This window comes from Thermothelomyces thermophilus, chromosome 2 (assembly GCF_000226095.1).
Source record: "Thermothelomyces thermophilus ATCC 42464 chromosome 2, complete sequence".
Taxonomy (NCBI): domain Eukaryota; kingdom Fungi; phylum Ascomycota; class Sordariomycetes; order Sordariales; family Chaetomiaceae; genus Thermothelomyces; species Thermothelomyces thermophilus.
The window spans coordinates 4,856,059-4,880,835 of NC_016473.1; the positions used below are offsets into that span (position 1 = coordinate 4,856,059).

Consider the following 24,777-nt stretch of genomic DNA (forward strand, 5'->3'; position numbering starts at 1 on the left):
ACATGAGCGCAAAGCGCAGTATTGAAGCTGAAAGCTTGTCTCGTCTCTTCTAACATTAGATCTATCCTCTATAGCCGCTCTAGATACCTGCAGCAAGACCGATGAGGGATCCATCACGCCTCGCCATGCAAACCAAGCCAGAAGAGGAGCGGAGTCTCTAATCTGTACACGAAAGACGAAACCTCCACACGCCAAACTCTCCACTCCAGTCGCCTGACCCGTCGGAGCATCTCGATCCCTGGGGACTCCGTAATTCAGACGGCCCAGCCCTGTATTCCCGCCATGGTACTGTACAAACGGAGAGGGAATAGAGAAGAGGAAGAGCAAAAAAAAAAATATCAAAAATGATTCAACCGTGACGCCATGCTACCCAACCCGCTCGCATAAATCGCTTCTAATGCCGCCGTTTTAATGAACCCCGCGTGGTTTTCCCATCCGTCCCTAGGCGAGGCCGTTTGAAAGAAACAAAGCGCGGCCCCACCTGAGAAATGCAAGAAAGTCCTTCTTTTTCTTATGATGATGATGCGTCCGTTTCGTTGTCCGTCGTTGTAGGTGCATCGCCCCTCTTTATTGCCTCGGACGAGCACGGTTCGATGTTGTTTCTGACCCCCCTTCCCCCCCCCCCCCCCCCCCGGGGCAGTCGGGGGCTGTCTAATGATTTATTGCTGCACGTCGCTGTTTTCGCCCGCCAGGCGAGACGGTGAATTGATGTTATCTGATGTTATCCGCAAGTCTCCCTCGCCCCCTTTTTACGCGGTAGCGGCCGCCCGGATGTTGCCAGCCTGGGCCTGGAGCAGCGACAGGCGCTCGCGCTCGCGCTCCTCGGCGAACACGCGACGGCTCATGGCCAGGACGGCCTCGAAGCCTTCCTTGCCCTTGACGGCGTTCTCGTGGAAGCGCTTGACGAGGGTGTCCTCGATGCGGTTCTTGATGCGCTGCCAGCCGCCGCAGAGGGCCGTGATCTGCGCGGCCTGCTCGAAGCGCGTCTGCTGGTCGTTGAGCGGGCGGTAGACGACCGTCTCCTGCACGTTGATCAGGTTGCTCCACGTGAGGTTTGCCGACACCATCGTGACCGTCTTGTTGCGCGGGTCGACGTACGACGTCTCGAACACGTGCGAGTCCTCGATGTTGCCGCCCATCAGGCTCTTGAGCCAGTCGGGCGCGCTCTGCCGGCAGGTGATGAGCCGCTCCGTCCGCAGGATGCCCGTCTCGGGGTCAACCGTCCGGCTGATCGTGTCGACCGCCACCACGTGCGTCGATTTTTGGTTCCATGGGCAGTATTTCCGCCAGTTGGCGGTCGATACTTCCTCCCAGGTGTAGTTGAAGACTTCAGTGTTGGAGAAGACCTTCATTTTGATTTGTGTTTGTTCAAGTGTCGTCGAGAACTTCAACGATACAATTCAAGGCTTGCCGCCCGGATGTCCGGTTGCGGTCGCGTGCCGAGGGAATGTCGCGGAAAGATCGGCAACTAATTTTTTTTTTTCTCCCTCGGTTTTGCGAGTCTGAAAAGACTGGAGTAAGGGGGTTCTGAAATCCGACAATCGACCTTCGCGTTGTCGACTTGGATTGGAATATGAATCTTGCTCCTGTGCTTCGGAGGGAAAAGAAAAGAATGTAATCACTGTGGCACGGGCAAGAGCGAATTCTAACAAACCCGCAGAAGGGGGGGTGTTTGTTCGGCTGCGAGTCTTTTTTTTGTATGAACCTCTTACTAGCGGTTGGATAGGCGCGAAATCTCGACTTATCGGAGAAAGTGGCAACCCCCCCTGGCAATGCCGAGCTCGCTTAACTACCCGCAAAAAGAACAGCGTGGGGCGTCGATGAAAAATCTTCGGAAGAGTGCGGGTTGGTCTGGAGCAAAACTCAATCCAATCATTGGGCGGGTCCGTCCTAATAAGAGGGCTGGTCAAACGGTTTCCGTTCCAACATTACAAGTAATTACTTCCGTACCCAAGCCGTCACCGCCCGCTACCCCGTGCGTCATCGGGGACCCCGCGTTGGCCACCTTCTCTACCAGTGGCCAATTCTGACAAAGTTGCAGGCCACGGCGATCCCGAACAAAACACGCGAGCAATCCGCGAACTCGAGATCGGTGACGGTTCGGACCGTTTTGTGAAGAACGGGGCCCCCCGCAAACACCCCAGCGGTCTCGGATCGGCGTCTCAATATCTCGTCTCCACACCGAGCGGCTTTAGTCTTTTGACCGTTTTGTCTGCAGTGATGGTGCATATGCAGTGCCGATGTTTGTACGCTGTACCTGAGTACGAGTAACTACTGTCCATATGTATGTACAGTACATACAAGGAAGCCTGCGACACATGCCCCAACCTTACCGCCCGAGGGAGTCCATTGCAGACCCGATCTTATTCTGACGGTTCAACTAGTTTAGTAGTCGTCTCCGCGACTGATGACCTCCTTTACGGTAGGTCGGATGAGGATGGTCTGCGAGCATTAGCGACGATATTCCCTCTCGTTGGCCGACGTCGGTCACTTACATGCTCGAACTGGGCAGTGTACGAGCCCTTCTTGTCAACCAGCGGCGGATACGACTCCACGATGCCGTTCGCAACGAGGTTATTCAACTTGTTAACAATCATCAGCATGCTGGCCCCTCCCTCTTCGTTTTGTGCGTAGGACCGCAATCACTCACGCCCAGTAGGTACTTCTCCTGGCCGAGGCGGTCCAGGTAACGCCTGCACCACGGCAACGTGCCAAAGTTCTTAGTGATGACGTTCAGCAGCGACTTGGCCGAGCTCAGGCGGAGGTCGACCTTGGGCGCATCGGTGCGCTTGGCGTAGTGCGACACCTCGCCCTCCTCGTGCACGTAGCCGTTGCCCGTGCTCCCGAATGTCTCAATGGCGAACACGTCGCCCTCCTCCATCTTGGTCGTGTCGTTGGACTTGACGATCGGCACGCTCTTGGTGCCGTGGATGCTGTACGGAAGAATGGTGTGTCCGTTCAGGTTGCGGATCGACTTGACCGGGTAGGTCGTGCCGTTGATCTCCACCTCGTAGCTCTCCATGACTTCCTGGATGGCGCCGCCGATCTCGCCGAGCCTCGCGTCGATGCCGGCCTCCTTGATGCCTTCGTTGGTGGCGGCCTTGACGGCCTCCAGCAGCGGGTCGTACCGGGGGTTGAAGGCCAGGGTGAAGGCGCTGTCGACAATCTTGCCGTTCACGTGCACTCCGATATCCACCTTCATCACGTCGTCCTCCTGAAGGACCATCTTGTTGCCCGCGTTGGGCGTGTAGTGAGCCGCACAGTGGTTGATGCTCAGGCCGGTAGGGAAGCCCATGCCGGCAATCAGAGCATCACCCTCCTCCAGGCCCTGATGCCCCACGAGAGCGCGCACGGCGTCCTCGATGCCGTTGGCTATCTCAGTCAGGGTCTGACCGGGCTTGATGTTCTTCTGCGCCCACTGACGGGCCTGGCGATGCGCTTCGGCGGCATGGCGGTAGTCGTTGAGGAAGTCGCTGTTGAGGTTGTCGAGGTGGCGCTTCTCCTCGTTGGTCGTGCGATACCTGTTCTCGTTCACGTACTCGACCTCTTCGCCCTTGGGATACTTCTGATCCGGGAAGAGCTGCGAGATCAGCACGCGCGGGGGGTCTGACTGCTGCGTCGGCTTCTTCTTCTTCTTCTTGGGCTTCTTCTTCTTCTTCTTCTTGGCGCCCTCGGCGGCCGCCCCGGGCGCAGCGGCCTCCTCGGCGTCGTCCTCAGAGTCGTCGCTCTCGTGATTCTGGTTACCGTTGCTGGCCGCAGTCGTATCCGGCTTGGGCTTACCGCCGGAGTCCTCGACTATGTAGTGTTAGCAGCAAGGTTGAGCTTTGTATCACATCGACGCCACTTACCGCTCAGCCGTCCGAGCTCTTCAGAGGGGGGAGCTTGTGCCGCCATCGCAAAAAGATAAGAGGTAGTGGAATGTTGCTGCTGGAACCGTAAGAATCCAGCTTTGGGGCGGACGGCCTTTAATCCAAATCCCAAGATCCAAACCCAAAACCAACAAACAGTCTTTGGCTGCGCCCCGCCAAAGCAACTACATTCGTTTTAGTTATTTCCAACGCCGCGGGGTACTGTGGCACGGACGCTGTCGGCGATAAGATATGCGCCAAACGGAGGGGCCCTTGATTCAACCTTACTGCGTACGCTACGCAATCGGTTCCCCAAAAAAAACGATTTCGTCACCGATGTGAGAGTGGGCCACGCAGCGAACAGCGCCATCGAGGAGAATTCCGGCGTCGACTCTCCCCATTGCTTTTTCAACATTATCGTCGTTTCTAGACAATGTAGGAGCAATTAGGATGCGGCATGCCATTCCGCTATACCTCCACCAGCGCGGCCTGGCCCGCTCAACTGCCAGCGCGAACTGCAGCATGGAGTTGCCATCGCTTCTTCCACGCCTCGCCGCGCGCCCTCGGCCTTGATGGCAACACCAGCGGTCCCACGAATCATTATGAGACGCTCAACGTGCATCCGACCGCGACCGCGGCGGAGATCAAGAAGTTAGTCCCGTACCCTCTTTATACCAATCATATCAGCCCATTACCGCTCCCTCCTTCCCCGTCCCTTTCCCCCCCTTCGCTTCGCTTCCCGTCCCCTTTCACTTCCTCCCTCGACCTCTCCATCCACTAACCTCGATGATGCGTCCGTCCCGCCGCCCGGCTTCTCCCCCCCTTCTTTAGATCCTTCTACCTCCTCTCCAAGCGCCACCACCCGGACCACAACCCCACCGACCCGCACGCGCCCGCCCGCTTCATGCGCATCAGCGAGGCGTACGCGGTCCTCGGCCACGCCGAGAAGCGCGCCCGCTACGACCGCGAGCACGCCCGCCTCCTGAATCCGCACTACCACCACCACCACCAGCAGCAACCGCCGAGAAAGGGGTCCTACCACAGCACGGGCCCGGCCGGCGGCCGCCCGGCTTCCGGGCTCAGCCGCAGGCGCGGCGCCTTCCAGGGTCCGCCGCCCAGCTTCTACCGCAGCGGCGGCTGGGGCGCCTACGGCGCCAAGCGCAGCGCCGCGCACGAGGAGAGCACCGGTGCCGGGTTCGGGACGGATACGAGAGGTGCTCCGCCGCCGCCGCCACCACCACCGCATCCTCCTCCTCCGCCCCCGCCCGGAGGTGCGTTTGGCGGGGGTGGTGGTGGGTTCGGAACGGGCGGGATGGGTCCGGGTCAGGACCCGTTCGGACACCGGGACGACGTGCCGCATTTTGACCGGGAGGCGCACGAGCGTGCGCAGCGGAGGGTGGATGACAGGAGGGCGCACCGGATCGCCAAGGAACGCGGGGTTGATATCGACCACCTGGAGAAGCCGACGACGATGAGCTTCTTTGGGGTGGCAGCCATCCTGGCGATCGTGGTGATGGGGCCATTCCTGATATCTGGCATGTTCAACCGGGGGAACGGCTCATCGTCATCGTCATCGTCATCATCATCAAAGCAGGGCGAAAAGGGGGGAAAGGAGACCACCGCTGGCGGGGTAGACAAGGAAGGAAAAAGGAAGTGATGTACGCATCATGACACAAACTAAGGCTGCAACGATATACCATCTCTCATGAAGATCACATTGGCAAGACACGGCACCGTGGAGTACTCATGCATACTACACTGCTGACGAGTCTACTGTACACTGCAACATGTCCTGAACAACGCGCTCCGTGGATTTGCTACGACCGGCTGCTGAACCAACGGTCAATCAGCCGCAATCAATCCGGAGCGTGGGTCGCAAGGCCCCCTTCCAACGCGAAACCCCACGTCTCCTTGGCTGGTGCGAGCAGCTTAGGACTCGAAGGTGAAGCTAGTGCCGACCTATTTTTCGGAGTTAGCGTTCGGCAAGACAAAAAAGTCAGCAGTGGATGTCGGTCTCACCTTGTGGGTGGCCTGGTCGAGCTTCTGAGTGTCGAAGGAAGCACCAACGCCAAGGGTGACGCCCTCGCGGAGGAGAACGTTGTAGGCGACAGCGGCGACACCGCGGTCGTTGATCTTGGCCTGTTCGATTGATTAGCATCCTTCCTTCCAGAACTCGGTACGCAAAAAGACAGAGGAGGCGGCCGAGGTGTGGCGTACCTTCACGAAGGAGACGGGGTCGAGGCGGTACTTGGCGGCGACCTCGAGGCCGACCGTGTTGCCGCTCTTCGAGTTCCAGGTGGCCTTGGAGCCGGCCTCGACCTGGCTGTTGACCTTGTGGTAGTAGCTGGCGGCGAAGACGCTCAGGTTGTCGGTGGCGGTGATGGCGGCGCTGTAGGTAGGGGCCTGGTAACCGATGGCGGCGCTGTAGCCGGTGATCTTGGCCTTCTGGACGTCGTAGCCGGCCGAGGCGCCAGCGAGGAAGCCTTCGTGGCCAACAACGGCGTCGATGCTGGCGGTGGGGCCCTTGAGCAGGTCAAAGAAGGCACGGCCGTGGAAGTTGGACTGCTTGAAGTGCAGGTTGAACTTGGCGCCACGGGCCTGGGTCGCCGGGAGGAAGGCAAAGATACCCTCGGCCTTGAGACCCTGGGCCAGGTTGTCGGCCATCTCGACCTTGGTCTCGAGCGTGTTCGCGGTGTTCCATGTCTGGGTGAGGGTCAAGCCTGAGCGTTTCCATCGCATTAGCAGCTGCGCTGACCCATGCGCGTCCATGGCCACCGCCAACTAGACGGGGCGCCTGTAGAGGGAGGGTCCCCGGATCCGGCCCAGCTGTAGATGCCAGTCGAGCACGACCCATTGTGGGATCCATAGGGGTGCAACGCGCGCGTCGTAGAAGAAGAAATCGTTCGAATTACCATTGGGCTTGTCAGTGTATTTCCCCTCGATCTGCCAAAAGGTCGGACAGTCAGCATCGCGTCCGAGTCATACACATCCTTGCCGGATCGCCACACTTACCGTGCCGCTGGTCGCATTGTCGTGGCTGCTCTTGCCGGTGACCTTGAAGGCGACATTGTTGGGGGTGTTGCTCTTGACCTCGATGGTGCCGGCGGAGAGGTGGTAGAAGTCCTTGTTGAGGAGCTGGAGAGCGCAGAGTCAGCCCATTCATCCGTTCGCGCCTCTGATGGGGTGACCACCCGAGAAATGCCGCTTCACCGCGCGCGAGCTTTCCCGAGGTCGGAACTGGACATACGTCATTCGCCGCCTTGGCGATATCCTGGAAAGCCGGAACGGACATGTTGGCAATTCTTTTGTGGGTGTGGAAGGGAGGTGGTTGTGATGTTGGAAGTTGCGAAAGATGACAGCAGAGTCTGTGAAGCTGCGTGTCTCTGGGGAATTGTTGGGGGAAGCAGACTGTCGGAATTGGCCCACGATGTTACGAGAAATTTGTCTAAACGCTTTGATTGGCGGTTCGGCAACTCGTTGTCAATGCAGCGAGCTGCCGCGACCAGTGACGTCCGGGCCTTCTGAGACCAAGTGGGCCCCGGTCTGGCTCTGGTTAGCTCCGAGGAAGGCACTATACCCCTAACCCTCCAACGACGCCATCAAGCAAAGATCCGAATGAAATCAAAACCAAATCGATATACTTCGTACGGAGTACCTTATTTTATGACTTGCTTGTCCAGAGATCATTGAGATTGCAAATGGGTTAGTGACCATATTTGCCGCGTCTCATCATCCACTACTCAACAGCCTCTCCTCTTTCTCTTTCTCACTCGCTCCCCTCCTTTTTCTCTTCTCTCTGTGTTTGCTGCACTCACACGCACGCACACACACACACACGACACGCACATATACAAGTTAGGGAACATATCATCGGCTATCTGACCAATCTCGTATTTTTCATGTGTCAAGATATTTGACCCTACTTCAACCCAATGATGAACCATGAGGATGACAGACCGGAAACGATCCGAGCCTTTCTATGTACAAACAGACACGAGAATACCCCTTGATTTAAGCATCGTTGTACTTGGCCTTGTGGATGGGGATGGCCCTGGATCACAAAAGTCAGTATCTTTCGGCACATGATCTTAAAGGAAAAAAAAAAAAAGGCCAACTGCAATGATTTGAACTCACCGGCCACTGGGGTCAGTCTGCTTGGACCACTTAGGGGTCCACCGCATGACGGTCGAGGCGCACGACGGCGGGAAGTGTTCGTCGAACATGAGGCGGTACCAGTACGCCTCCTTGGTATCCGGGATATCCGAGCCCCACTCGGGCTTGGGGTTCTTCATCATCTCGTCGGTGACGTGCCGCTCGGCATGCTCCTTGAGAGCATCGATCCACCCGTAGCCAACGCCGTCCGAGAACTGCTCCTTCTGGCGCCAAAGGATGCTCTCAGGGAGGTACGGCTCCGTGTCGGGCTCATCGCTGGTGTCGAAGGCCTTGCGAAGAATGTACTTCTCAAGCCTCTCGGACGTGATCATCTTCTCCTGGGGGTCAATGTTCATGGAGACCTCAAGGAACTAGTAGCGGATATATCAGCAGGTGTTTTTGGAAGAAATAAGTTTGGTTGGGAAGGTTGACTCACCTCCTTATCCAGGAAGGGCACGCGGGCCTCAAGACCCCAGGCCGAAGTCGACTTGTTGGCGCGCAGGCAATCAGCGAGATGCAGGTTCTTCACCCTGCGCACGCACTCCTCGTGGAAGGCGGCCTTGTTGGGCGCGCCGTGGAAATACAGGTAGCCGCCGAAGATTTCGTCACTGCCCTCGCCGCTGAGTACCATCTTGATACCCATGGCCTTGATCTTGCGCGAGAGCAGGTACATGGGCGTGGAGGCGCGGATGGTGGTCACGTCGTACGTCTCCAGGTGGTAGATGACGTCCGAAAGCGCGTTGAGGCCATCCTCAATCGTGAAGGTCATGACGTGATGCTTGGTACCGAGGAACTTGGCGACCTCGAGCGCCGCCTCGTTGTCGGGCGACCCGGGGAGACCGATCGAGAAGGAGTTGAGCTGGGGCAGGAAGGTCATGGTCGACAGCTTGTTCTCGTCGTCAATGCCAACCAATCCTTCGCCCCGGTCCGCATCGCCCGTCTGCTCAAAGGCGCTGCCGTTGGCCTCCTCTGCCAGCTTCCGTAGCCGTTTCGTCTCCCGCTGGGCAATGGACGCAACCAGGCTGGAATCCAGGCCGCCGGAAAGCAGGACACCGTACGGGACCTCGGCCATGAGACGTTTCCTGACCGACTTCTCGAGCGTCTCGCGCAGCAGCTTCAGATCCGCCGGCTTCTCCGGGATCCTCTGGCCGTCCCACCATGACGGCTGGAAATACCGGATCCGCTCACCGGTCGCGCTGTCGTAGATGTGCCCAGGCGGGAACGATTCGATCTTGTCGCACACGGGGTGCAGAGCCTTGAGCTCGGAGGCAAAGTAGACGGTGCCGGGTTGCTCGGACGACCAGCCCTGGTAAAGGGTGGTGATGCCGATCGGATCGCGGGCGGCGATGATGCGGTCCAGGTTCTTGTCGTACAAGACGAAGGAGAACATGCCATCGAGGTGCTTGGGCGCATCGAGACCGTGTTCCATATACTGGTCGTCCAGAGTCAGCCGCCCGGTCCCCCGCCATATCATCTCTCCTGTCCCCAAAGAAGGTGGGGGGACAACTCACCAGAGGAATAATGACCTCGCAGTCCGAGGCAGTCTTGAAGTGGTATGGCTTCTTCAGGCTCTTCCGGATCAGACGATGGTTGTAAATCTCGCCATTGACGGCCAGGATAATGCTCTCATCGGCGTTGGTGAGTGGCTGCGCTCCACTTTCTAACGTTCTTTCGTCAGAAACTCCTTTCGAAAATGTCGATATAACCACTCTAGACGTACCAACGCCGACGATGCTGAGACGCTCATGGCACAGAACTGCGAAAAGAGTTAGCGAAGCCCCCTTGCGGTTTGGAGCCCGGGTACAAAGCATACTTGTGTTGTGGCAGGTGACACTGCCGCCTGTAAAATGCGACAAAGCAAGAGTCAGCGTCGTCTACGCACATCTCGTGCGACTCGGGGGAAGGGAGTCAGAGGGGCAACGCACTCCAATCGGGTCCCCGATGCCGAATTCTGCGAGATAATCCGAGTCAATTGAGCCGCTCATGGTTCCCGATTTCAGTTCAATTGGGGGCCACTTACGCCTTGGAGAGTTTCAGAGCAGTCGGCTTGAACTTGACCACATCCGGGTGGCTGTTGTCCGTGTCAGCGGAAGCCCCGCATTGTGAGAGTGTGGTGATGACGAGTTTTGCGAGAGGGCGCGATAGCGGGGCAAAACTTGCCCCTCCATCGGCGGCACGGCGCAATACCAACGCGACGCTCCTCACAAAGGCGAAACCGGATACCGAGAGGGACGACTCACTTGTGGCAGGCGAAGATGCCGCACATGGTGAAGCTTGGCTCGTGAGGTCTTCGGTCGTCGAGGTCGCCGGGCAGAGGGGCCTTTGGTAGGAGCCTGCAGGCGTTGAGGAAGCGACTCTATCCAAACAGTCAGCGAGAACTCGAGGGGCCTTTCTGCTTGCTCTCGGAGGGCGCCGAGGGCTGCAGTTTGTCGCAAACAAGTAGAGAGCCAGATAAGGTGAGTGGGATGACTTGAAAAGCGAAAAGTTGTGTAGGACGAAAGAAAGAGTCATAGGCCCTTCTGAAAATTGTGTGGTATCCAAATTCGGCTACACTCAAACACACCCGCCCGTCTCGGCCCCAAGGGGATCCCCCCCCCGGACAACCGAATTTTTAGCTACTTGGCTAATGGTCCCCAACCCAGGGGCTGGCAGTCCGAGCAGTGGCCAGGTTCCGTTGTCAATCCCCATGAGCCAGTTGGCCCGCCGAGCTGGGGACGGAGCTCCAGCAATGGACAACCGGAGTCATAGATTCCATTCTGGGCCGATGTCGGGTGTGGTGTTGATTGGCCCTCCGGCTGGCCAACAGTTCCACATGGGTCATTACCTTAACATGACTGATAAGAACGAAGGCTTTGACAGCGTTCGGGGTCTGCAGGGACCACAAGCGACCACGTGAGGAGCTGGCCCTCTGGAGGTGAGGAACGCAATGCATCTCTGAGAAGCTGAGGTTGCGAGTCTCGATTTGTCTCTCAAGAGGCTTACTGCAGTAAGCTGCCCCCAAGTCCATGGTGGGGGGCGAGCCAATGGCTGCTTGAGCGCATTGCCAAGACCCCGCGGGAAGGGATGTGACACTTCGGCAACACCACTTCAATGTTTGGGGCGACATATCACGGGGGTGATAGTCTCGATCCTCTTGTTCCCTGCGGAAGAGTTGTCTCTGTGCATACGCCACGATGGGAGAAATCATCGCATACACCTGATCTGTTGTCGCGCAGCATAATTCTGCCTACGGCGTATCTCATCCCACCCCTCAGCCTCCCCCGGATCCAAGATCAAGCGTTTCGTAACCCGCAGTAGAAGAAGATCCCGATGATGTCGTGCCGTCTGAACTCCAAATGCTGTAATCGCCCACCGCCATTGGTATCCCATAACTCCGTAATCAGAATTCCATACCCGGTTCTATCCCTTCGGCCGTGCGCAAGACGTAGTCCTGCAAGACCCTTTCATGGCGCGGCATTCTCCCGCACAATCTGCCTGATGCGCCTCTCGTACTGCACTCTGTCTTTCTTGTACATGTTGTATGCCTCGGCCTGAGCGGGAGATTCTGGGTTGGGGTCGTTGAGGAGGTCCTGGACGCCAAGCAGGATCTGCTTGATGGTAATCGCGGGCTTCCACGCCTCTTCTTCGTTCAGAATCGACAAACAGACGGTGCCGGATGGGTAGACGTTGGGGTGGAAGAGAGGCGGCGTAAACTTGCCTACAGAAAGGGCGAATGTTAGTCGTGTGGTTCTCCCGCGCTTCAACATCGGCGCACAACAGCCGGGCTACTTACACTTGGGGGGTTTCGTGGGATACTCTGTATGAGACGAGTGATTAGTTAGTGTAAAACGTTTCCGTAAAAGAACCGCAGGAAAGGATGCCGCGTACCGTCGGGAAATGTCACCACCAGCTTGAACAGGCCGCCTTCCCACATGGTCTTCTCTTTGCCCGGGATACCACACTCCCAGACCTTGAGGTCAAGCACGCCCTGGGCATTCTTCTGCGGTCGCGCATAGAAGCCAAACGGATGGTCCTTGCGCCACTGCTTGCTAAACCGTGGACGCCAAGTTAGTGAGGCTGTCGCGCGCGGGGGTACCGGAAGCACAGCGACGGTTGACGTACCGCTCCTCCTGCAGACGATTTTGGCATAGCGACATGTTGGCAGTTGTTATGGAACTTCGATCAATATGGGGTTTTCTCCAATGGTTCGGATGTCAGAAGGGCCAGGTCGTCGGCTGCCGCCAGAAGCCGTGGGCAGACTAGATAACGAGACAAAGGAAAATGGTGCCAGCTGGCAACGGTTCGGTTGCACTCCTGAGCCAGGGTGCGATGCAATGAGCGCCACGCAAGTCGAGCCTTTGGATGGGAAGCACGGGATATATCGCCCGGAATTCTGGAACGCAGTGAGGGGAGCTGCGAGACGGCGTGACGGGAACGCCCTTGGAAGGCAGAAATTCGGGCGCCCGCACGGACCAATTTGTTTGTTCTGTCACAGCCCCGAAATGGAAGGCGGAGAACAGCTGGTTCTCCATGCATGCAATGCATGCATGCACTGCAATTCACTAGAAGTTCTTTACCCCGTACGCTACCTTCCTCCGAGCCTTTTCACTGCGGGGCAACTCTCCGGGGTCTCTTTCGCGGGGTGCCGGTTATCTAAAGGAGGTAAATGCCTTACCTTAGGTACTTGCTTGAGGTCGTGTAATCAATAGGTGAGGTAGGGAGTTAGGTACTCTCTTCGGTTTGCTTTAGGAGCTCACCCTCTCCTGAATGAATGCCACGCCCGGATAAGGAGTCTGTAGAATCATTTAAACAAGCGCGCCCAGAATGTGACGAGAAGAGGTACTACTCGGTACCTTACATAGTAGTCCGGGCTGGTGGCACACCCCACCATCTACATCTGGTCATACGAAAAAGAACCAACGTTGAGGATCAGTGCTGCGTAGAGCGAAAAGGTGGATGATTGGATCGACCAGCGTCGGGATCTGGGGACCGGTGTGCTGAAGCCATAGCTACGGAGTACAAAGAGGCAAGCAGGCCAGGATCCTTTGACGCGGGACAGGGTGGTTCTTCCAGACCCTCTTCTCGGTTCCTAGAATCCGGGAGCGGGACGATCCCAAAGGGGCCTCGGTGGTGGAGCATAAGGGACGCCCGGGTCGAGCACATGCTGCACATGCACATCCCCACGGCATGCATCATCTCTTGCCCCCATTTACCCAACTCTTAGCATTTTCTCCAACGTGTGTTTCTAGTTGACAGTCCAATATTACCTTACGGATTACTTTCGTCACCCCACGCCGCCCGACCAGCTCTTTTGGGAAGAGCTCGATGCGATAAACCAATCCGTTGCGACCCTGCTCTTGCATCCTCAACGTGGGGATTCCCCCCCCATCTAACCTCGGTACACGCGTGCCCCGGCCTTTGCGCTCATAACCTACCCCAACGCAAGCTTTCTGGTACCTTGATGCAATGGCGTCGGGCGCCAGCGATACCGGCGCTCCTCAGAAAGAGGCAGAGAAGGTTGTACCAACTGAGCAAACGAAACAGAAGACCGCAGCAACACTCGAGGATGTGGACGACGTCCCTGACCCGGACGAGGATGACCTCGACGACCTTGATGGCAAGTTGCTGCTAGCGCATAGGATATGAGGGGATCGCGGGGTTAACGCTCATGTCTAGAGATGCTCAATGAGTTCTCGACGGTGAAGATCGACGCACAAAAGCCAGAAGCCCCGCCAGGGCTAGCCGCGGCTCCTGCTGCTGGCGCCACCGCGGAGGAGGCTCTGTCTGAGGAGGAATTCGCAAGGCAGCTTCAAGCTGGCATGGCCGATTTGCTAGGGGAGTTGGAGAAATCGGTACGTGCAAACCCCTCGAGGATGTGGTATGTTGGCGCCCGCTGACGGTGCCCCTCCAGCCGGAGATGCAGGCGCAGTTCGAGAGCATATTCAAAGAGCTGGGCGCTGCGGCATCAGCAAACGCGGACCCAGCCTCGTCAGCCCCAACCCCACCAGCGGCTGGCAGCAGCTCCTCAAAATCAGGTCCTACCGGCGCCGAAGCTTCGTTCCAAGAAACCATCCGCCGCACGATGGAGCGCATGCAAGCTTCGGGCGAGCAGGCGACGGCCGCGGCGGCGGCTGAAGGGTCGGACGATTTTCTTGCGGAGCTCTTGAAGCAGATGCAGAACGGAGGCTTCGACGGCGAGGGGAGCGAGGAGGAGTTCTCCAAGATGCTGATGGGCATGATGGAGCAACTCACCAACAAGGAGATCCTCTATGAGCCCATGAAGGAGCTTGATGACAAGTTTCCCGAGTGGCTGGAGAAGAACCGGGACAAGACACCAGCGGAAGAGTTCAAGCGGTACGAGGAGCAGCAGGTGCTGGTCAGGGAGATTGTTCGAAAGTTTGAGGAGCCGACATTCTCGGACTCGAACGCGGCTGATCGAGAATACATTGTCGACCGGATGCAGAAGGTGGGAGATAACCCAGGACCTAAATACCATGGCCATGCCCTCCTAACTGTCGCCACAGATGCAAGCCTCCGGGTCGCCGCCGTCAGATCTTGTCGGGGAAATGCCCTCAGCCCAGGACGTACTTAACATGCCGGACGAGTCGTGCAATCCCCAATAGGTGCTTTTGCGGCCGCTTGAAAGGAAGGTCAGGTTGCCAGGTTCATTTAGGATACGGGATATACCCTTCCCATAATATACCGTCAGGTCTCAACACGTTGATCCGATCCGTTATACATAGTCCCAAAACGCCCTCCCGTCTAGCCGATGACACGCCCAAACTCCGACCAATGCATTATGCATAGTACACCAGACCTGAACAGTCCGTTTCCGGCACTCAGGTCATCTCCACATCCTGTGAATGCCCCATTTCCTGCTCGCCCTGCTCCTGTTGAATGAGATCCATAAACAGCCCGTCATAGTCTTCATCGTCCGAGAATTGCGCGGGCGACTGCGACGACTCTTGCTGCCCCTCAAGCGCCGAAAGAAGCGCCTCTATCTCGGCCTCTTCTTGCTGCGCAACGGCATCCGCCATCAACGCGTCCAAGTCCTGCCTGGCATGCTTCTCTTGCATCCGGATCTCCTCTTCCTCCAGGGCCGCCAAGTCAGCGTCCAGTGTCCCAAGGTACTGCGCGACTTCGGCCTCTCTGGCCTGGGCCCGCTCGCGCTGGAGACGCAACCATTCGAGCTTGAGGAGCTAGGGGTTCGGGTCAGCTTTCGATGTTTGGTAGATTCTACGCAAAGAAAGGAGATCCAAGCACGGAAGAGTGAAGGAAGGAGGTAGGGAGGGAGGGAGGGGTGTGCAAGGGAAAAAAAAGAAAAGAAAAAGAAAATGCCAACCTCGTCCTCGCCTCCGCGCATCTCCCACCTCTTGTCCTCCTGCCGCTGCCGCACGTTCTGGAAGAAGAGCCGGCGACGGCTCTCTTGGGCGTCCTCTCGCCGCTTGAGCACGGGGTTGGGACGCGTGTTCCGCGAGGCGAAGCGTAACTTGCTATTGCTTGACTGGTTGTTCTCGCTGCCCGAGAAGAAGGACGATGACGGCGACAATTGTCGCCCGCCCCCCATAATTGGGGAGGACTGAGTCTGTCGCGGGAGAGTGTTGAGGAAGGTGGATCGGCATGGTGAGAGCGGTTGTTGTCGAGATTGGGGCAGTGGTGGTGGCGATAGCGAGGACGCTCGAATTGGGGAGGAGGAGAGGGGCGACGAAAAGGCAGGCCGGTAGTCGCTCTGTTGCCTCTGTTGCCCTGGGCCAGGTCGGCCGAAGGGGAAAGTTGGCGGGGTTTGGGGCATCGCCGCGAACATTGCTGAGGTCAATGTTTGGTGAGGTGTAGTAGAAGATCTGTCCTTCGATGAGTCTGAGCAGAGAAGTAGGACGACAGATTTTGACCGGAGTTGGTTATGTCACGGCTAGAGAGGGGCGAGCAGATGGGCTCCCCGGTAGGATAGTGTTGGATGTAAATGCCAGACGCGGACCCTTGCACGCGGCGCGCCTGTTTTTGTTGGAGCGCGGTCGCGCGCTGCCACTGGTGTTTAATGGCAACATTGAGCACGGCTTTCGTAACTCTGACATGCAACGCGCCAGATGGATGACATATCGGGTTAGGGTTAGGGTGCTTTCCCACTTCGAGCACCATGGACTCGATGTTGCCGTCTCTCTTTGCAACGCGTATACACTCTTCAGTTGTTCTTCCGAATTAAACCGTTTATTTTCACGACGACTTGTACCGAAGAGTCATTGTAGTCTGATCTAGTGATGGTGCTGCCACCAGCAGTGAGTAGATTGTGTCCCTCAAGCTGAAGCCTAACGACTGATCCCTTCACCTCAGACTCCCGCTCCTTCCCGTTTCTTGTCTTCTAAGAAGCCAAGCACACAGCAATGTGAAAATCAGACACCAAATCAAAATTATCCACGCGGGTCAAGCCAATTCTTTGTCACCCCGCGTTTTGCGACTGCTACACCGAGGCCATCCGCAACGCAGGCTACGGCGGCTTTCGCAACCCCCGCGCTGGCCATCAAGTCCAGAGCGCCTAGGAACCGCTCGACGCAGGACATAATCGATGACAGCTCGCCTGTTTCCCCCAAATATGGATCACCGTCTTCGTCACCCAATGGCCATGCCACGCTCCCCGAGCCCATCGAGTTTGACTCGTCACTTGTCCCCCAATCGCCCTCCCCTGGAGAGCTCACAGAGGGACGCTCCCCCAAACGCAGGCGAATATCAATAGCATCATCCGGGACTGAAGCAGACCTGGTAGTAAACTCTCAAAGATCGCAAGACAGCGACCTCGAGATCCTCTACGATGCACCGGGTGACCATATTGTGTCGTACTACTCGGATGTCGAGGATGATGAGGGTGACAAGGACCCGGTCATCTCATCCACCCAATCCATTACCTCCTCACCAACCCACAGCCAATTCCCGGCAGTTGAAACAGACGAAGCATCCGAGCTAGACGGCTCAGGGAGTGAACCCGACAGGGGAGCAACCGACCAGAAAGCCACGCCCAAACCCACCACCGGCACCAAGGACGCACTTCCGCGCACAGCGCCGCGTTTTAAGCTCACCGAACCCCCAGATAGACTACCCTCTCAGCCAGAGGTCTACCTGGCAGCGGATCTCTTTTCCCCACAGCGGCGCGGCACGAAGTATCTCCCCGGCGGGCTGGCTGCGGAGCTACGGGATTGGCTGGTGGACGTCAAAGGCGAGCTTGACAGAAGGGGAGAGGTGAAGGCCACGTCTTCTACTTTACGGTCCACGGCAGCTGCCGGCGGTGGCTGTGATGGCGTGGTGAGGCTTGTGGTCGAGGATGTTTCCCGTGGGGGGCCGGGAATGACTTTGGTATCCGGGAAGGTCCTGGATGGAGAGTGTGCGAGAGGCCCGGACGGCAGAGTGAGAGTGATCCTGGCTGGTGGAGGCAACATCGAGGGTTTGGGAGGGGGCAAAGGCGGAGGGAACCCGAGGAAGGTTGCGCCTGGAGCGGTGGTGGCTGTTGGCCCCCCTGCGTGGGATGTTGAACTCGGCGGGCAGTGGGCGGTTGCGTGCCGCTGGGAGGTGGTAGATGGAGAGGGGGGAGATGTGGGATGATAATTGCGAGAAACGGAGGAAGGGGGGAGTCCAGCATCAAAAGACAAGATATTTGATGAAGGGTGCCACTTGGTTGGACTCAGTGTATGGTATGGCCCTCGCAGTTGGCACGCCACCACCAGGGTTGAGCGAGAGTCGACTTGTAGGGTCCTTGTGTTGACCCTGCGATGAAGCATGGGAGTGCTGAGAAAAGTGGGACCAGCGGCGGGTCTTGGCAGCGACTTTCATTCTCAGACTCGTCACATACACACAGAGAGTACTTGCATTCCAAGCACCACAACACTCCAAATATGCCGGACGAACATCTCCCGGATGAGTCAGGTTTGGGTGTGACTGACCGACAGATGAGAACATCACTGGTCTAGGGCACTAGATGGTTTGAGGGGCGGCCACAGCTTGGCAGCAATCAGAAAGAGAAAATGCTCCTATCGCGACGCGCTCGGTCCTCACTGAGAACAGTCGCGAGACGAATACCATGGCGGCGACCATATGGTACGGGTTTCAAAAATTCCGACCCTCTACGAGTCCTGTTTTGTGGCTCGGACGAGTTCAGCTGTGCATCGTTGCAGGCCCTGCACGATGAGCACAAGATCAATTCCACGCTCATCCGATCCATCGATGTCGTCGTCAGACCAGGCAAGCCAACGGGTAGAGGATATAAGGTGATGAGAGAAGGTAAAGAGGCGACAACACAAGATACAGCATCGTACGGGCTCTGATGCGGCAGTAGTTCCCCTCCGCGGCCTGGCCAAGCAGCTCGACTTACCAATACACGAGAGAGACACCTTCACCGGTTGGAACGTAAGCTCCACGAATCTGCTCCCTTGCGTGTGATGACCATCCTTTTTTTTGTTGACGCCGCCAGATGCCCCAACCTAACGGCGAGCCCATAAATCTCATCATAGCCGTGTCCTTTGGGCTCTTTGTCCCTTCCCGCCTCATCAACGCCTCCAAATACGGCGGTCTTAACGTCCACCCTTCTCTCCTCCCAGAGTAAGCTGTTAAAGCCCCAAGTTCCACCTCCGCCCCCTCCCCCCCCCCTTCTCTCTCTCTCTCTCTCTCTCTCTCTCTTTTTTTTTTTTTTTTTTTTTTTTCCTCCTTTCCCCTCAAGTTTCGTTCCTTGCTCTAATCTTCAAAATCCGCACCTTTGAAATAGCCTCCGCGGCCCTGCCCCGATTCACCACGCCCTCCTTGCTGAGCGCAACTACACTGGCATAACCATCCAGACCCTCTCCCCGGAGGCCTTTGACGCAGGTATCCCCCTGCTCCAGACGCCGGCGCCCGGGGTCCGCATCCCCGAGGGATGCACCCCGGAACAGCTGCACGAGATCCTCGCCCCGATGGGCGCCCAACTGCTTGTGCAGGCCCTCCGCGCGGGACTGCACGTGCCGCCGTACAGGCCATATGATCCGTTACCTTCGGAACAGCAGCAGCAGCAGCAGAAGCATCTGCAGCAACAGCAGGAGAAGAAGAAGGAGGAGGAAAAGGAGCGGCAGGGAGACAACGGCCAAGAACGCACCACAACGACACCCCACGCGTTCCCACCCCCGCCACCACCGCCCATGCACGCGCCCAAGATAACGCCGCAGGACAGACAGGTGCTGTGGACGTCGCAGGCCGCGCGCGAGGTGGCGGTGCGGCACCGGGTTCTCGGCTCGCTTTGGACGCATGTACGGATCGGAAGTCGTGGCAAGGGGGCTGGGAGGAGGAAAGGTAAAGGGAGAGATGATGGAGCGGGGGAAGAAGAAGGAGGAGGAGGAGGAGGAGGAGGAAAGGGGAGCGCAAGCGAGAAGAGGGCGATCTTGGAGGACCTGTCAGTCGTTCCCGGACCGCCGGGGCGAGCGGCAGCGCGCGCTGGCGCCGCTGTTGATGTTGATGCTGCCCCTGCCTCTGCCCCTGCCCGGGAGAACTCTGACGGCGATGGGACAGTTGTCTGGGTGGAGAAGACGCCTCTATCTCGGACCAAGGAGGAACAGAGGAAGAACGGCGGGACAGTGGGAACGGAAAGCAAGTGTGTCACGTTGCCGTACTGGGTGGATGCTGACGGGGAGGGCGTCGTTGTGCGGATGTCGAATGGCTCGTGGCTGAGAATCGGAAGGATCAAAGTCGAGGGATCAACATCCAAGCCTGCGAGGTTGGTTCTCGGTGCTAGATAATGAAGGCGAAGGTTGCTAGCACGATGTAGAGGGGCAGTTGTATGCAATTCGACGCAAATAAACCTTATTAAGAAAGCATTTTGGAAGAGCTTCCGATGCTTGGAACGTCGGACCGGTAGGGGTCCAGTAACATTAGTGTGGCAGTCAAGTTGCCATACCAGACCACGTCCGTTGATATGAATCGAGACTAGTGTACATTAAGGTACGCTACCAGTAGCATCGCAAATTTATGTCGAAGCATGAGCGTACCTATCGTGTGGGAAAGTCAAATAGAAGGCATTTCCCTTGCTAGATCATTCAGCCAGAGACGCCCTCCGCCATAAAGATGGATTCCCGCATGTCATGTTCGCAGGTGACTTCCTCACACACCGAGAAATCCCCCGTCATCTCTTACATCTTACACTTCTTAGTGCGACTTGTTGTCATCAACGCTCGAGGCGCTTGACGGGCTCACGGTCTTGTTCTCCTCTTCCTCGGCACCCATGTGCTCTTCGAACACGGGCTCAGGCTCATTGACCTCAAACTTGGTCTTGAAGTTGTCAAGGTTGCTCGACAGACTGCTGCTATTGGACCGACGGCGTGCGTTGTGAAAGTTGAAATCTTCATCTAGAACTTCGTCGCCGGCATTGCCCCTGTACTATGTGTAAGTAGACTGTATCGTGACGGAGATATTGCGATGGAAGAAAAACTCGGCTTACCAGTTGGCTCGACCAGCGCCGTTCTTCTTCGTCTTTTTGGGGTCGGCATCGGGAAATCCATGCTTGGCAAAGTATTTCGGCAGCGGTTCATGCGGAACAGCGGTGCCGTCGGCCAGGCCGGCATGGTCCTTGTCGTTGAACTTGTGAGAGCGAGTCACTACACGAAAGAGCGGTTGTTAGCTGCTCCGCTCATGATGTTATCCGAGAGCAGGAGTTGAGCCTTACTCTTGATGAGCTGTACTCGATAGCGAGATGGAAGAGGGCTGAACGCAGGTTGTTGTATGTCCCACTGCGGCCAAAGTCAGTATCATGCAGACGATGCGGGGTCGCTTCTCGGACAGGTATGCGTTTAGACAACGGGAGGAGGGGGAGGAGGGGCTTTATGTACCCTGAGAGATGTCGTGGATGTCAGAAAGTGACAGAAGTCAAGAAAGAAACCGTCTTCTAGTGACGAAGGCGGGATGCACAAGCGCTAAACAAGGTTTCGGTGATGAATTGGATGGAACAAGTCAATGGATGGCAAACGTTTGATGGATGGTTGATGGATCGAGACACCGAGAAGAAATAGAGAGGTAGAAGATGGGAGCTGCCATCTCTTTAAGGCAACAGTCAAACTCTCAATGGGCGACTTGGTACGGACCAGTCACAGCTCGATTCGATCAGGCGAGCAGCTCCAAAAGGCAAGAACAAGGGGGGGCCGGGGCGGGAACACCGCAGTAGCGGGGAGTCAAGGAGGCGTTGGGTGTCGCGTGATATGGTGTAAGCGGGTACATTGGGGGTATGAGTCTGGGCTGACCGTCACTTAACTTCGCGATCTGCATTTTGAACATGCTAGGGTCCTAGATCGTCTCATTCACCAATACTACAAGTAGGAGTTGTACGGCGTCGCATTTCCGATTGATAACATTGAGGGCCTTTGACATGCTGTGCTGTCCCTTGAGGGCCCTGGTTCTCGACCGTATCCTCTCGTGTTGAGGGCGTGTTGGAGAAGCGTGTGACATCAGCCTCTCCACTCGGTTTCAGGGACCCCTGGTTCGCTAGGACGAAGCATTTTGCGGGGTAGCGTGACACCATGCTGCTAATGGCTAGCGCCACTTGCCGGCTGTCTCCGGCAGGCACGGCTCCTGTATACACTGGAAGCTTCGATCTTTCAGGATGAATTGATTTAAGGAAGTTTATGTGCTGAGATCAGGGCAGGCACTGCTTTGTAGAGAGTTCTAGTGTAGTTGAGGTTTCTCTCTGTTTGCCACCGTATCAGGGAGGAAGTAAACATTGCCATACTTGTTTGCATATACGTGTACATACAATTGCTGCGGACGTTTTCGATCAGGCCAGACCCACCCTGGCATGCCGCAACTGGCGTGATCTGGGCCCATTAGGCAACGTGATGACGAGACACGCTCCCGGGTCCCCAGCCCAGCCTTCCAAATTGTTATCTGCTAGATCAAGGATTTGACTCAAAGAAGCTATTGCGTTTGCGCGTCCTACGGAAAACATTAATGCGTAAACAGAGCTGCCATCACTGCTATTCTTCGACGAAAGTTGGAGAACACGGTGTCCCTTACAGCGCACTTACGTGCCCTCCTCATTCTTTGTTTGTGCACATTTGCATCACGATTCTTCTGCTTCCTAGATTGCCTCTGCCGTTTGCCAACTGTACAGCCAAATGGGCAATTCATTGCTGGGAATGGATGGTAGTCCCCTCACTGATGGAACATGATATGTCTTGGCACTCCCCGCAGCGGCTCTGAGACGGCCCCTCAGCAATGGGGCTTGGAACGTTGTGTTCTTTTGCATAACTACGAGCCAGTAGCCTAGAGCATTTAGTATCTGATTACTTAAGGTACTACCTGGAAGGGAATCTATGTAGTACGGATTACAATGAGTTCATTATAATGCTCAGCTTATTCAATGGGCTTTCGGTCTGCCAAATGAGGCGCATGCCGATATCGGCCGCCTTTGACTGCGACCAGTTGTTTACTTATGTACATAGTAGTACAGTGCAGGCAAGTGACCGCGTATCCATAAGCAGACGAGACTGTGGCTAATCTTTGATCTGTCCTAGGTCAGGGCAAGTGTCTATAACACCCAAGGAAGCTTGCAACAGGCCGTTTCTCGAGTCTGGAGGGCCGCGAGCTAAGCAGTTCGATACGCCACAAGGTATGGAAAGTCATTCTGGGTAGCTTTCTCGCCCGTAGAAGCCTTGACTTAACAGCGGGATGCCAGCCCACCGGATCCCCCCGCGGCACTGTGCTGTATTAGTGGCGATTCCGATGATTGGTAATGCGCACGATTGGGTGGCAGGGTCTAGTGTGAGCATCTCCGCTGTCACAGCGAGCAACTCCACGGAAAATTCCTGCCATTACCAATCTTATCGCGGTCACCCCTCCTTTTTTGAGACGGGTATTCCAGATTGATAACCACCAGAACGCGATCGCGAATTCCTCGGAATCGCGCACACACACACTCTCTCTCTCCTGTCTCGCTCACAAACTTCGCCTTTCGTTTACCTCCGCCTGCTCGACATCTCACCAACCCCGCCATTGCCCCATACTCCCCGATCCGCAACGCAACGCCACCAAAAGTTTCGGCCTGAAGATGGCTCCCGGCCTTGATTTAACCCCCGACTTCAACCCCCCCACCGCGGGGCAATCCACAACAACCACGACGACGACAACATCAACACCAAGCACGGGAAAGCGCACCCTCCTCCTGGCGCCCCCGTCTCTGGCCGCGCGCGAGGACCGCCTCTCGGAGCTGTTCGCCGCCTACCCGCGGGTGACCACCGACCTGCAGATGCTCGACCGCCTCGCCGCGGGGTTCGTCTCGTTGCCCGCCGCCACCTACGACCTGGTGCTGGTGCTGACCGACCCGGACGGCGCGCGGCGCTCCGAGGCGGCCGCGCTGCTGCGCGACCGCGCCGTCTGGACGAGGCTCGCGCCCGCCGTGCGGGCCGGCGGCCGGGTCAGGAGCGAGGACGGGAGCCTGGGGGTGGGCACTAGCGGTGAGCCCGAGGGTCGGGAGGCGGTCCTGGCGGGGCTGGTCGCCGATGCCGGGGGGGACGGGTTCGTGAAGCCGGAGTATGCCGAGGAAGAGGTTGTGCCGCTGCGGCTTGGGGCGGGCAAGAACAACAAGAACAACAAGACAACAACCAACGGGGCGGGCATCAAGCCGGCCACTGCTCCTGCTCCTGCTCCTGCTGCTGCTAATGGCAGTAACGGCGCGCCGGCCGGAGTCGGGTTTGTGGATCTCAGCGACGATCTCGAGCTGGATGCCGAGGACGACGACGACGTCATCGACGAGGATACACTGCTCACAGAGGAAGACCTGCGGCGGCCGATTGAGCAGCCACCCGAGTGCCGGCCCCAGCCGGGCAAGAAGAGACGGGCATGCAAGGACTGGTATGGCCTCCTCCCAAGCCTACTCCCCTTTCCCGGCCCCAACTCGTGCAAATGAAGAAGCTAACGGGTACGCACCTTAGCACATGTGGTCTCGCGGCAAGGCTGGAATCCGAGGACAAGGCGCGGCGCGCCAAGGCCGACAGCAAGTTGAACACGCTGAAGCTCAAGTCAGAGGACCTGAACGAGCTCGACTTCACGGTCCAGGGCAAGACGGGATCCTGCGGTAGCTGCTACCTTGGGGACGCCTTCCGGTGCTCCGACTGCCCCTACATCGGCCTACCCGCATTCGTAAGCATACCTTGAGTGCCTCTGCTTCTCTTTCTTTGATCGCAAACGTTAGTGGCTGACAATTGGGCAGAAACCGGGAGAGGAGGTCAAGATCTTGAACAACACTGTCCAGCTGTAAGAGAATGGGCAGCCGTTCATGCTCAGCAGCAGACACAGTTGAAGGGAATGGCGATATCTTGAGGTCATTCGAGGCGTCACTCGCCAATACGAAACAAAAGTGGCGTAAAGTGACGAAGGATTGGTCGGGTGTGAAGCAACGTAATTTGACGTGCTTCCATCCATGCCGAGAGTGCAGGACGGCCGGCGGTATGCACCGCTAGATCCTATGCTTCCCACGTACCCTGTAGGGTAGCATCTTCAGGCCGAATCAACTGCCAGGAAGAAGCTCTGTCTCAGTGAACGATGTGATGTAAATGATGAACAGACCGTTAGAGTCACTTTGGTTTTTTTTTTTTTTTTTTTTCAAATACCACCCCGTCTTTCAAGTGCTCTTTTGTGATGATATTCAGTTCGTGTTCGTGTATTGTCTCTCCGTCCAGTAGGTCTGCTTGCTGCCTCGTTCCCTGGAAAGAATGTTCTCTTTGCAACTGCAACTCACTCTTGCCATCGCGAGCAGGGGAGGTTTCTGCTCCAAGTCTAATTTGATGCTCAACAGGTAAAGCGCAAT

The 24,777-nt window shown here is 57.0% G+C and overlaps 12 protein-coding genes across 12 annotated transcripts; 5 read left to right on the forward strand and 7 right to left on the reverse strand.

The window, feature by feature from the left end:
- Positions 1-431: 431 nt before the first annotated feature.
- On the reverse strand, positions 432-1,747 carry MYCTH_2302698 (uncharacterized protein). Its single transcript, XM_003662215.1, has one exon. The coding sequence runs from the start codon at positions 1,350-1,352 to the stop codon at positions 750-752; it is 603 nt and encodes a 200-aa protein (XP_003662263.1). The 5' UTR covers positions 1,353-1,747; the 3' UTR covers positions 432-749.
- A 460-nt stretch (positions 1,748-2,207) lies between these two features.
- MYCTH_2302700 (uncharacterized protein) lies at positions 2,208-4,019 on the reverse strand. The gene is made up of 4 exons (XM_003662216.1): positions 3,849-4,019; positions 2,651-3,795; positions 2,496-2,582; positions 2,208-2,442 (listed from the first exon to the last, which is right to left on the reverse strand). Exons 1-4 carry the CDS (start codon positions 3,892-3,894, stop codon positions 2,386-2,388), a joined length of 1,335 nt encoding a protein of 444 aa, XP_003662264.1. The 5' UTR covers positions 3,895-4,019; the 3' UTR covers positions 2,208-2,385.
- Positions 4,020-4,198: 179 nt separating this feature from the next.
- MYCTH_2078767 (uncharacterized protein) lies at positions 4,199-5,391 on the forward strand (the record flags this gene model as incomplete). The annotated part of the gene is made up of 2 exons (XM_003662217.1): positions 4,199-4,499; positions 4,680-5,391. Coding segments are annotated over exons 1-2 (906 nt in total), but the record flags the coding sequence as incomplete, so codon positions are not given.
- A 10-nt stretch (positions 5,392-5,401) lies between these two features.
- MYCTH_2302705 (uncharacterized protein) lies at positions 5,402-7,313 on the reverse strand. The gene is made up of 6 exons (XM_003662218.1): positions 7,096-7,313; positions 6,861-6,983; positions 6,761-6,791; positions 6,066-6,568; positions 5,868-5,987; positions 5,402-5,807 (listed from the first exon to the last, which is right to left on the reverse strand). The coding sequence occupies exons 1-6, from the start codon at positions 7,138-7,140 to the stop codon at positions 5,778-5,780; spliced, it is 852 nt and encodes a 283-aa protein (XP_003662266.1). The 5' UTR covers positions 7,141-7,313; the 3' UTR covers positions 5,402-5,777.
- Positions 7,314-7,496: 183 nt separating this feature from the next.
- MYCTH_2302711 (uncharacterized protein) lies at positions 7,497-10,706 on the reverse strand. Its single transcript, XM_003662219.1, has 9 exons — positions 10,241-10,706; positions 10,021-10,071; positions 9,926-9,951; positions 9,814-9,840; positions 9,721-9,756; positions 9,512-9,660; positions 8,437-9,432; positions 7,983-8,371; positions 7,497-7,899 (listed from the first exon to the last, which is right to left on the reverse strand). The coding sequence occupies exons 1-9, from the start codon at positions 10,264-10,266 to the stop codon at positions 7,860-7,862; spliced, it is 1,740 nt and encodes a 579-aa protein (XP_003662267.1). The 5' UTR covers positions 10,267-10,706; the 3' UTR covers positions 7,497-7,859.
- Positions 10,707-11,315: 609 nt separating this feature from the next.
- On the reverse strand, positions 11,316-12,458 carry MYCTH_2302719 (uncharacterized protein). Its single transcript, XM_003662220.1, has 4 exons — positions 12,102-12,458; positions 11,868-12,028; positions 11,773-11,796; positions 11,316-11,697 (listed from the first exon to the last, which is right to left on the reverse strand). Exons 1-4 carry the CDS (start codon positions 12,134-12,136, stop codon positions 11,444-11,446), a joined length of 474 nt encoding a protein of 157 aa, XP_003662268.1. The 5' UTR covers positions 12,137-12,458; the 3' UTR covers positions 11,316-11,443.
- Positions 12,459-13,337: 879 nt separating this feature from the next.
- On the forward strand, positions 13,338-14,722 carry MYCTH_2302721 (uncharacterized protein). The gene is made up of 4 exons (XM_003662221.1): positions 13,338-13,596; positions 13,656-13,831; positions 13,891-14,445; positions 14,504-14,722. Exons 1-4 carry the CDS (start codon positions 13,446-13,448, stop codon positions 14,600-14,602), a joined length of 981 nt encoding a protein of 326 aa, XP_003662269.1. The 5' UTR covers positions 13,338-13,445; the 3' UTR covers positions 14,603-14,722.
- On the reverse strand, positions 14,695-16,092 carry MYCTH_2302725 (uncharacterized protein; the record flags this gene model as incomplete). The annotated part of the gene is made up of 2 exons (XM_003662222.1): positions 15,322-16,092; positions 14,695-15,178 (listed from the first exon to the last, which is right to left on the reverse strand). Coding segments are annotated over exons 1-2 (580 nt in total), but the record flags the coding sequence as incomplete, so codon positions are not given.
- Positions 16,093-16,234: 142 nt separating this feature from the next.
- MYCTH_106599 (uncharacterized protein) lies at positions 16,235-17,948 on the forward strand (the record flags this gene model as incomplete). The annotated part of the gene is made up of 2 exons (XM_003662223.1): positions 16,235-16,252; positions 16,308-17,948. The coding sequence occupies 2 exons, from the start codon at positions 16,235-16,237 to the stop codon at positions 17,565-17,567; spliced, it is 1,278 nt and encodes a 425-aa protein (XP_003662271.1). The 3' UTR covers positions 17,568-17,948.
- Positions 17,949-18,145: 197 nt separating this feature from the next.
- Positions 18,146-19,894, forward strand: MYCTH_2302726 (uncharacterized protein). The gene is made up of 3 exons (XM_003662224.1): positions 18,146-18,368; positions 18,433-18,560; positions 18,724-19,894. Exons 2-3 carry the CDS (start codon positions 18,433-18,435, stop codon positions 19,721-19,723), a joined length of 1,128 nt encoding a protein of 375 aa, XP_003662272.1. The 5' UTR covers positions 18,146-18,368; the 3' UTR covers positions 19,724-19,894.
- Positions 19,895-19,926: 32 nt separating this feature from the next.
- Positions 19,927-21,421, reverse strand: MYCTH_2302731 (uncharacterized protein). The gene is made up of 4 exons (XM_003662225.1): positions 21,229-21,421; positions 20,647-20,710; positions 20,422-20,578; positions 19,927-20,355 (listed from the first exon to the last, which is right to left on the reverse strand). Coding segments are annotated over exons 2-4 (384 nt in total). The 5' UTR covers positions 20,648-20,710; positions 21,229-21,421; the 3' UTR covers positions 19,927-20,129.
- Positions 21,422-22,929: 1,508 nt separating this feature from the next.
- Positions 22,930-24,422, forward strand: MYCTH_2302736 (uncharacterized protein). Its single transcript, XM_003662226.1, has 3 exons — positions 22,930-23,822; positions 23,903-24,110; positions 24,181-24,422. Exons 1-3 carry the CDS (start codon positions 23,020-23,022, stop codon positions 24,226-24,228), a joined length of 1,059 nt encoding a protein of 352 aa, XP_003662274.1. The 5' UTR covers positions 22,930-23,019; the 3' UTR covers positions 24,229-24,422.
- The last annotated feature ends 355 nt before the right edge of the window (positions 24,423-24,777 follow it).

What these genes read in the sequence shown, in the direction of transcription:
- MYCTH_2302700 (XM_003662216.1), bottom strand. Translation starts at nt 3,894, where the DNA reads ATGGCGGCACAAGCTCCCCCCTCTGAAGAGCTCGGACGGCTGAGCG. An exon ending in AGGAGAAGTACCTACTGGGC is followed by an intron (nt 2,583 to 2,650) that starts GTGAGTGATTGC and finishes ATTGTTAACAAG; the next exon opens with TTGAATAACCTCGTTGCGAA. An exon ending in ACACTGCCCAGTTCGAGCAT is followed by an intron (nt 2,443 to 2,495) that starts GTAAGTGACCGA and finishes TAATGCTCGCAG; the next exon opens with ACCATCCTCATCCGACCTAC.
- MYCTH_2302705 (XM_003662218.1), bottom strand. Translation starts at nt 7,140, where the DNA reads ATGTCCGTTCCGGCTTTCCAGGATATCGCCAAGGCGGCGAATGAC. An exon ending in ACAATGCGACCAGCGGCACG is followed by an intron (nt 6,792 to 6,860) that starts GTAAGTGTGGCG and finishes ACCTTTTGGCAG; the next exon opens with ATCGAGGGGAAATACACTGA. An exon ending in TCGACCAGGCCACCCACAAG is followed by an intron (nt 5,808 to 5,867) that starts GTGAGACCGACA and finishes TCCGAAAAATAG; the next exon opens with GTCGGCACTAGCTTCACCTT.
- MYCTH_2302698 (XM_003662215.1), bottom strand. Translation starts at nt 1,352, where the DNA reads ATGAAGGTCTTCTCCAACACTGAAGTCTTCAACTACACCTGGGAGGAA.
- MYCTH_2302721 (XM_003662221.1), top strand. Translation starts at nt 13,446, where the DNA reads ATGGCGTCGGGCGCCAGCGATACCGGCGCTCCTCAGAAAGAGGCAGAG. An exon ending in TGACCTCGACGACCTTGATG is followed by an intron (nt 13,597 to 13,655) that starts GCAAGTTGCTGC and finishes GCTCATGTCTAG; the next exon opens with AGATGCTCAATGAGTTCTCG. An exon ending in TAGGGGAGTTGGAGAAATCG is followed by an intron (nt 13,832 to 13,890) that starts GTACGTGCAAAC and finishes GTGCCCCTCCAG; the next exon opens with CCGGAGATGCAGGCGCAGTT.
- MYCTH_2302731 (XM_003662225.1), bottom strand. An exon ending in GGCGCTGGTCGAGCCAACTG is followed by an intron (nt 20,356 to 20,421) that starts GTAAGCCGAGTT and finishes CACATAGTACAG; the next exon opens with GGGCAATGCCGGCGACGAAG.
- MYCTH_2302711 (XM_003662219.1), bottom strand. Translation starts at nt 10,266, where the DNA reads ATGTGCGGCATCTTCGCCTGCCACAA. An exon ending in GCTCTGAAACTCTCCAAGGC is followed by an intron (nt 9,952 to 10,020) that starts GTAAGTGGCCCC and finishes ATTATCTCGCAG; the next exon opens with AATTCGGCATCGGGGACCCG. An exon ending in GCGAGGTCATTATTCCTCTG is followed by an intron (nt 9,433 to 9,511) that starts GTGAGTTGTCCC and finishes CTGGACGACCAG; the next exon opens with TATATGGAACACGGTCTCGA.
- MYCTH_2302736 (XM_003662226.1), top strand. Translation starts at nt 23,020, where the DNA reads ATGGCTCCCGGCCTTGATTTAACCCCCGACTTCAACCCCCCCACCGCG. An exon ending in AGACGGGCATGCAAGGACTG is followed by an intron (nt 23,823 to 23,902) that starts GTATGGCCTCCT and finishes TACGCACCTTAG; the next exon opens with CACATGTGGTCTCGCGGCAA. An exon ending in ACATCGGCCTACCCGCATTC is followed by an intron (nt 24,111 to 24,180) that starts GTAAGCATACCT and finishes ACAATTGGGCAG; the next exon opens with AAACCGGGAGAGGAGGTCAA.
- MYCTH_2302719 (XM_003662220.1), bottom strand. Translation starts at nt 12,136, where the DNA reads ATGTCGCTATGCCAAAATCGTCTGCAGGAGGAGCG. An exon ending in GGTGGTGACATTTCCCGACG is followed by an intron (nt 11,797 to 11,867) that starts GTACGCGGCATC and finishes CGTCTCATACAG; the next exon opens with AGTATCCCACGAAACCCCCC. An exon ending in TCCCACGAAACCCCCCAAGT is followed by an intron (nt 11,698 to 11,772) that starts GTAAGTAGCCCG and finishes CCCTTTCTGTAG; the next exon opens with GCAAGTTTACGCCGCCTCTC.
- MYCTH_2302726 (XM_003662224.1), top strand. Translation starts at nt 18,433, where the DNA reads ATGCCCCAACCTAACGGCGAGCCCATAAATCTCATCATAGCCGTGTCC. An exon ending in CACCCTTCTCTCCTCCCAGA is followed by an intron (nt 18,561 to 18,723) that starts GTAAGCTGTTAA and finishes CCTTTGAAATAG; the next exon opens with CCTCCGCGGCCCTGCCCCGA.